At 35.5% G+C, this 8,788-nt stretch overlaps 1 protein-coding gene across 4 annotated transcripts; it reads left to right on the forward strand.

Annotated features, from left to right (window-relative positions):
* On the forward strand, positions 1–4,505 carry LOC136208346 (peptide chain release factor PrfB3, chloroplastic). Of its 4 annotated transcripts, none has more exons than XM_065999179.1 (6): positions 1–361; positions 1,489–1,706; positions 2,101–2,301; positions 2,965–3,162; positions 3,684–3,855; positions 3,932–4,500. In XM_065999179.1, exons 1-6 carry the CDS (start codon positions 181–183, stop codon positions 4,210–4,212), a joined length of 1,251 nt encoding a protein of 416 aa, XP_065855251.1. In that variant the 5' UTR covers positions 1–180; the 3' UTR covers positions 4,213–4,500. The 4 variants fall into 4 exon arrangements, with proteins under 4 accessions (XP_065855251.1, XP_065855253.1, XP_065855254.1 ...); XM_065999181.1 differs by having other exon boundaries at positions 1,509–1,706; XM_065999182.1 differs by having other exon boundaries at positions 1,512–1,706.
* The last annotated feature ends 4,283 nt before the right edge of the window (positions 4,506–8,788 follow it).

Here is an 8,788-nt window from a genome sequence, read left to right on the forward strand (position 1 = left end):
CGCAGCTTTAAGCCTTTGAAAGAGAATGAATGGACAAACAAGCTATCATTTTGAAAAATCTCAACAAGTGAGGAGAGCAGTTTTATCAGTAATATTTACGAGGATAAGGCTGCGAATATAGGAGACCGTAGATATTCATCCTAATTAGCTTCTTTCTGCAATTTCTTTTTTAATTTTTTCATGAAAAGAGAAATGGCGGCAGAATCTCCATTTATGAATAGAGCAGCAGCTTTTTACTTCAAATGGCGATTTTCAACAATATCAACGAATTCCTATAACTCCCAAGCTAAGCTTCTTTCCTGTTCCAGGATTCGCGCCTCTAGTTCCACGGAGGACGAGAACAAGCTATATAAACAACTGGGTATGTTTCATTTCCGCTCTTTCTCCTTCTGTGTATTCATGAGAACCTCAACTTTGAATTTCTTTTGTTTTAATGGTATTTGGTGGTATTATAGCTGGGATGGGTCAGAAATTTTAGATGGAAATAGACAATTTCTGAAGGAAATTGATGGGCTTATTTTTAGTACGCCAACTGTTTGATATGGTTTCTGAGTCAATTTCTGAAAAGAAAATTCTTAAGATTTTTCGTATCTAATTCTGCTGTTAACAAACTGAAATTGCTTACCATTGTTTTTGTGCGGTTTAATACACCATCAGCTCCTGAACTTGTCCATAATAATAGATTGTCTCACCAGCTTCTGAAGTTGATTATTTCCCTGAACTTATCCATATAAGTAGATTAGCTCCTTCAACTCCCTAAACTTGCTTATTCCGTAACAACTAAATATAAAAACCATAATACTAACTCTCAATCCTCGTCCATTCGATCTCTCGAACCTGCAACACTAACTCTTATAATAGGTTGAAAGCTAGTAGAAGAGAAAAAATTACCTCTCAAATAGATGAAAATGTATTTTTAGAATTTAGGTTTAATAGGTTTTTGTATTTAGTTGTTACAAAATAAGCAAGTTTAGAGAGTGGTGAGATACTTATAAAGTCTGAGGAGCTAATCTACTTTTATGGACAAGTTCAGGGAGTTGGTGATACGAAATAATCAAGTTCAAGGAGCTGGTGAGACATTTGCAAAGTTTAGGGAGCCAATCTACTATTATGAAAAGTTCAGGAAGCTGGTGATGTATTAGGCCTTTTTGTGCGATTATCTTAGTTTATTAGCCAAAGTTGGTTTCTTTATCTATCCCGAAATGGTTTCAATGTTTTATTGTTCTTGTGGAATTAATCTATAGAGAATAATGCATAAAGCTAAAGTTCAATGCATTTTATTTGGCAGATGCTATAGAAATTCAATTGAGCTTGCTTCCCATGGCATGCGGCACTTAATTAGTTTATTTTCTGAAGTTATCATTATAATATGAGAATACACATATGGAAGAATGTAGTAAAGGATCTAGGACAATAATTACATTCTCATTTTAACTGTTCTACAATTCGGACTTCTAACTTGGAATTCGGAGTCGTTAATTTAATTAGGTTTATTTTCATTGAAAAAGAAGATTGAAGATGCAGTTCTCCGAGCTGAAATGTCAGCACCAACAGCACTAGAACTTGAAGAAACAAGACGGATGAAGCAAGAAGAAGTGATGCGTGAGTTTGACCTATGGGATGACCCTGTCAAATTCAATGAAATTCTTGGTGGATTGGCTGATAGTGTTAAACTGGTTGATTCTCTCCGAGACCTAAAGTATAAGGTGAAGTACTACAGAGACTAGTTTTAAGTTTTTCCTCTTTATTTTCATAGCTATGTATGATGAAGTATTATAGTAAGTCTTCCATGGAATTGTGCATAACATGGCCAAGTCCCAACTTTCATCCCTTGCACTTTAATTTGGTGAGATGGATAAAGATTCAAGTTTGTAGGGCCGAATCGAAGTTCAATAGCCGCTTTTAAATGTAACAAGACAATTATTAAGGGCTACATTTAATCAAAATCAAAATTCAGGGGCCAAATCTCACCGAACTACAATGTTTATATTGTTCTGATTATTCTTGAATTTGCTTGTTCACTAGTAAACTTGTCTGTGTTATGACTACTTGTACCATTGACCTCTGAGTTGACATTGATCACAGCATTTATTTATTTAGGTTGAAGAGGCAAGACTGATCTCTCAGCTGGCAGAGGTTGAAGGTATTAATTATGAACTTTTTAAGCAAGGATACAGTACATCTTTAGATGTGAACAAGTTGTTGGATCAATATGAGATGGCAAAGCTTCTCAAGGGGCCATATGACAAGGAGGGAGCTTGTGTAACTATAAGAGCTGGATCGGAGAGCATTAATGCTCAGGTGTAATTTCTCTCTCTCTCTCTCTCTCTCTCTCTCTCCACATAAACAAGTATAGGTGAAAAGTATCGAGATGCTAATTTATGTACTTCCAAATCTTCGGTTATCCGTTTGTCCAATAAGTGAATTGAGGAACAAAATGTGGAGTATGTAGACATCCACATGTGAGCACTTTTGCCCCTTGCCCCTAGTGACGGATCCAGGATTCACTTTCTCTTGTGATTTATGGGTGCTAAATTGATAATTTTTGTGTTTTTACATAAAAAATTAGAAACCCGTACACAATTTCCATAGAATTTTTAGCGTTTTCTAGCAACTAGTGGGTGTTCAAGCCCTCCTCTGGATCCGTCCCTGCTTGCCCCTTGCTTATTGATAATTGTTAGTTGAAAAATGTCCTTTTAATCGAACAATTTTTATGTTTCTCTGTAACAGAAGGAGATCAAAATCATGTTTTATAATATTTGTTATCTGTTTGATATCAAGAATTTTAGTTGGCATGCAAATGGATAAAATGTCTTTTGAACTGCTCTGGTTTCTGCAACTTACATGTCTTACACTCTTACTCTTAGCCATTTCCATAGGCTTTCCTCTTTATTTGACAGCTACAAACAAGTATATTCTCTTGCTTTACTAGAAATTGGATTGACCTCAATTTCCCTTTGATAGATGTGGGCTGAAAATCTTCTCAGTATGTATATCAAATGGGCCAAAAAGCTTGGTCATAATGGCAGGCTAGTTGATAAGCATCTCTCTATCAATAGCAATGCCAGTGTCCTATTGGCGAGTATTGAATTTGAATTCGAGTGCGCTTATGGCTATCTTTTAGGGGAGAGAGGCCTACATCGCATGATAAACCAGTCTCAGGCAAGCATCTAAACTGTAATATGCGTTAAGTTAACCAGTTTGATTACACATGTATTCATTTGTCCTGTAAGTTTGCCACTTGCTTGCATCTTATTTTGTATATTGAAAGAAATGTTTGCTACCTGTAAATAAAAGGTACTGAAGTTGGATAAAATATCTGAATTTGACACATGTTTTTCAGGTTATAGAATCTCAGTAATTAGATAATAGGATGTGATTGTCGTTTAACTATGTCATGGAACCATTTGAACTAAAAGCTCAAGCTTTGAGTTAAGGGCCCGCTTCATATTAATATCTGACACACCCCACATGCGAATGCGCACTGGGCTTGAAGCCCATATTACCATGTCTTGCAATTAAATCAACAAATGGGGCTGCCAGGAATCGAACACTAGACCACTTGGTCAAACTGGCTCTCTGATACCATGTCATGGAACCAATTGAACTAAAAGCTCAAGCTAATAGTTAAGGGTCCACTTCATATTAATATCCGACAAACTGAGACTGGAATATGGTTACAGGTCGACTCTGCTTGCGTGGATGTTATTCCTCTTTTTCTTGGAGCAGCGCCTGACCTCGAAGTCAAGGACGAGGATTTGATTATCTCGTGCACATTGCATGAAGAGAACAGCTCAGGAGAACCAACAGTTTGCATTCAGCATATTCCTACTGGCATTAGTGTCCAATCTTCAGGTACCTGAACGAGTTCAACCGACGCACATAAAAGTTGCTTTGTTGTATATGGCAAATACTTAGTTTTGATTTGCAGGTGAGAGGAACCAGTTTGCAAATAAAGTAAAGGCACTTAACCGGTTGAAGGCTAAACTGGTGGTGATTGCAGAGGAGCAAAAGGTTACAGATATAAATAGCATAAAGAAGGAGAAAATAGAGCAAGTGTGGGAGAAAGAGAGACGAAGGTATGTGTGTGTTCCTTACAAACTTGTACAAGATGTAAAAACTGGGATTCAACTTCCTGATTTAAACTCTATTTTGGATGGGAATATTGAACCTCTTCTTGGAGCTCATATCAGAATTAGACACACAGATTGAAATTAATACGCCTATCTTTTTTTTTGTATTTTTTAGCTACAACTAAGTCAATATATGCATGCTCTTAACGTTTTACATATGAGCATAGGCACATCTAGGGATGACAACGGTTACGAGTTTTATAAGTACCCGGCATTGTCCGACTTTAATGAGATTACCTGAACACATGTGTAAAAGGGTATGGGATACAAAAGTTTATCCGCCATGGGTACATGATTATACCGGCTATTCGCTACCTGCCATGTATTTGAAAAAATGAATATTATCATTGTATCAAAATGAACTATTTATTTTTATTTTTAGTGTTTTAATTTCTTGATAATTTGAGTGATTTCGAATGTTTGTATTTAGATAGTGGCATACTCTGGGTGACTAAATGAATTTGGTCGCCCACCGTTAAATCTAATGGTGAATGACCAAATTCATTTGGTGATCCAATTCATGTGAACACAACATGTTTGTTAAATTTGCCGATGCTTTATTAAATGTATGGAGTAAATCATTTATTAGTCCTTTTTTTTTATCTTACACATTGTTTAGTCCTCATATGACAAAACATAGAAACTTATGAAGTTCCAACTTCTTGTGAGCACATACCTCGTGGGAACAAGTCCTGAAATGTCCATCACCAACGTGGATCCAAATGAATCTACATTGTTTGTGCCTGAAGAATTCGTATCACTCATTTTTTTCTCCCGCTTCTCGCTCTCCGGTGGACCACGTGCGTTGTGAGTTGAATATCCGTCTATAGAATGTGAAACTTCTTCATTTTCACCAGAACCACGATGGAAAATCAAAGTGAAACATCAAAGTGATGCTTTGTTTCAGTGTCGCTTGTTCCAGTCTTTAATGCTCAAAGATAACTCTTCGTTGTATACTAGAAGGAAGAAAATAAATTCGTAATTGCCCTGATACCATAAAGAAGCCAAGAGAAAGAAAAATGTGAAATTCTTATTAATGAACAGAATTGAATTACCTCAGTTATAAGCTACTATTTATAGGATCTGGTTTACAGAAAAACAAAAAAAACAAATTGCCCCCTCATTGCTGTAACAAAAATTTAATTTTCCCGCCAATGTCTTCTTTTTTATTCTTCAGTTTGATGCTTAACACGATAATAACATACTTCAACATATTAAAACCATGATGATGATTTTTTTTTTCTATATATAAAAAACTAACCCTCGTCCAGCAAGGACGCATAGTGCATCGGGACGTCCTATATAAAAAAAACTAACCCTAGTAAAAATAATATAAAACTAACCATGAAAGCAAATGTCAATAATTTAACATTATCTTCTCTTTTAAGCAAAACGAGAAAATTCCAATGTTGTTAGAACCGGACCGGACATCAAACCGGATTGATGACTGGATCACGGGTCACTTGGTCGCACCGGATGGTTCGGATTGGTCGAACCGGATGACGTAATAAATAAATAAATAATATTTATATATATTAAGTATATATAATTAATTTAAAATTATTTTTTATATATTATATATATCTAAAATAAATTATAAACAACTTTTGGTTTGTTATTTTTTTTATTAATTTGAGTCTTAAATATATAACGAATAAATTACGTTCAGAATAAATTGAAATATATCAACGTATTCTATGTCATAAGATCTTTTTAAAAATATATTATAAATTTAAAACGGACAAATGATGAATGAGAAATTGATGCTCAAAGTGAATGACTTGAAATGGTTTGAAAGAAGATAAAATGAAATGAAGCATTCACATCCCACATAGAAAAGAAAGAAGAATCTTAACTAGTTTATAAGTAAATAGGCTTTACAAGCCTTTAACCAATTACTAGGGAAAAGGCTCTCTCACGCGCAGGGTGGGGGGTGCAATCAATTAACTGTTGGGTTAGGGACGCACCCGCACGATGTGGGCGACGCGAATGCTGAACCGTAGTGAGCTACAGTTACTTAGGGACTTTTTGCCATTTACATTTTTTTATTTCCTCACCGGTCGGACCGGCCGGTCCGGTCCGAGCCTGACAACATTGGAAAATTCTAAATTATAATTTATAGTTGCTTTTCGTACACTTATAAAAATTGCACATATAATCCTACAATTTTAGGTTGAATTTCATAAATTGTATAAATAACCCAATTTTGAGACTCACCAGAATGCTATCGATATCAAATTGTGGCACATCACTTAAATTTCACGCAACTATCATTACAAAAATTAAAAAGGAAATTGATTTTTAAGAATTAAAACGCAAATTGTTAATCATCCTTGTTGGGGTGTTATTTTGCAAATATGTCTATTTCAATCTTGATTCATGTAGATTTAACACAGTTATTACATACGTGTTTACAACATTTACTATATTTCACACTTTAGCATACAATCTTTATACATGTGTTGGCCCAAAAATAAAATAAATTTTATTTTATATATATAATGCTCGGGTTTAGATTTTAGGATATAGTTTACATTTTATCTGGAAAATAATAAAATAAAAAAATAAAAACATTCGTAAACTCACCTCAAATACGCGAGGCGTGCATTTCCATACGCGGGGCGTATACCGCGCGTCCGAAGACGTTCCGCTTCAGAGACTCGTTTACACGGGACATACCTTCCTGTACGCCACGCGTAAACACCATAACAAAAACGCACAAGCTTCAGGAGCCGCTTTACGCAGGGCGTAGCCCGACACACGCGGAGCGTGTACTCTCTTCCGGCAAACAGTTAGCAGCAGTTAGTGGAAGTTGAGGAAGTTGAGTTAGTTGATGATGTGGCAAGTTAGTGGTAAGTTAGTTGACAAATAATTACCAAAATACCACTGAATAATTACCAAAACACCATTCCAAAAAACTATAAATAGACCCCCTCTCCTTCATAAAAATCACTCAATCCAACACAACAAAACCCCCTTCCTAAGGTCATTTCCAATGCTCTCTAGTTCTTAGTTCTTCAAGTTCTTCCTTTCGTTCTTCGTTTTTCTTAGCTTCGATTCCTCTTTTAGCTCTTCTTTAGCTCCAATTCAAGTTCCAATAGCCTCTTTCCAAGTTTTTCTAATTCAATTTAGCATTCCCAAGCTCTTAATTTGCCCAATTCTTAGCTAGAATTCTGTTTTTCAAATTAATTTTCCAGATTCGTCCAACTATTTTCAAAGCCTGATTTTGTCCGTTTAAAGTCATTTTTTGCTTTCAATTCCTTCGACAAAGTTGTTCCTGACGTCCTAAAGTTCGATCTAGTGTATTTATTTGCCCAATTCCGTACCCAGAAACTCTAGTTACAAGCCGATCTTTCCAGCCCAAATTCTTTTAGATACTCTGTTTCCAGAATTTTCCAGATCCGTCCAGTTATTTTCAACTCCCAATTCCGTCTACTTAGCATCCGTTTTAGCCTTTGATCCCTTATAGAAGTTTGTTCCTGACCTCCTGAAGTTAAATTTAGCCTATTTACTCGTCCAATTCCGTGTTCTTAAGCGCCCAAACGAGCCTCCCGAAGTTAAAGATTAAATCTGCCCCATTTGCCTACCACACGTTTAGTCATTGCAAGAGCACATACCGTACGGGCCCGACCGACCACAGCTCCCCGAGAACTTCCAGCCGACACCAAAATTCAACATCAATCCGAGATAGCTATTGTGGCTCCGAGTTTGTTGTTGAATTCCGATTTATTTTAATTGCATTTCAATTCTTTGTATTGATTTGTTCATTCTAATTTAATTGATTACCTATATGTTTAATATAGAGATTTTTCAATTGTAATTCAATTCATTTTAATGCTTACTTTGAACATATGTATTCAAACACCTATTCACATCAATAAAATACCGATTTTTACCAAATCTCGTGTCAATTTCGCACTTTAATTTCCTTTATTTTCTCGTCTTCAATTTATACGCTTAGCCTAAGTAAAAATAATTTATCTCGTAAAGTTTCTATAACGGCGCGAGAGACCCAAGAGAGACTTTTTCAATCCTTGCGTCCCTCGCCAATCGCTTCGATTAGATTTCAAGTTTTGGTGCGCAAATTCCATAAACTTAACCATTTTAATTGAGAAGTAAGCTTCTCTGGCACGCCCGCACCCTAACCACACGTGACAAGGTTGAAATTAGCATATTCGCAAAATATCGCTAACAACATATAAAAATGACCGATCAACCCTAGTCAATCTGCCACATCACCAATTTTTTTAGCTATCTTTTAATAAAAAATGGGACCCACATATCTTCTTCAATCTTACATCTCCATACTTATTTTTTCTCTCCTCCATTTTTTCAAGCATCCTCCCTCTCTCCAACTCTCATCTGTCTTAGATTTTTTCTTCAAAAATATGGAATTTCAAAAAATGAAAAATAGAAAAGAAGAAAAAGAAGAAGAGAGTGTTTGTTTTACTTTTCAAAGTCAATTTTTTTACTCTGCCATGTCACTCTTTTAATGGTGTCATATCATTTACTTTGATTGTGCTAGCGGTGCAAACCAATAGTTATTTTTTGGTAAAAAAAACCACAAGTATCGATCTGCAAAAATGTGAAATCACATGATTTTTTTTTTTTTAAAATTAACCCTATATTTTATATAGTAAAATGACATTAGTTTA

The sequence above is a fragment of the Euphorbia lathyris genome, chromosome 10, assembly GCF_963576675.1.
Source record: "Euphorbia lathyris chromosome 10, ddEupLath1.1, whole genome shotgun sequence".
Taxonomy (NCBI): Eukaryota; Viridiplantae; Streptophyta; class Magnoliopsida; order Malpighiales; family Euphorbiaceae; genus Euphorbia; species Euphorbia lathyris.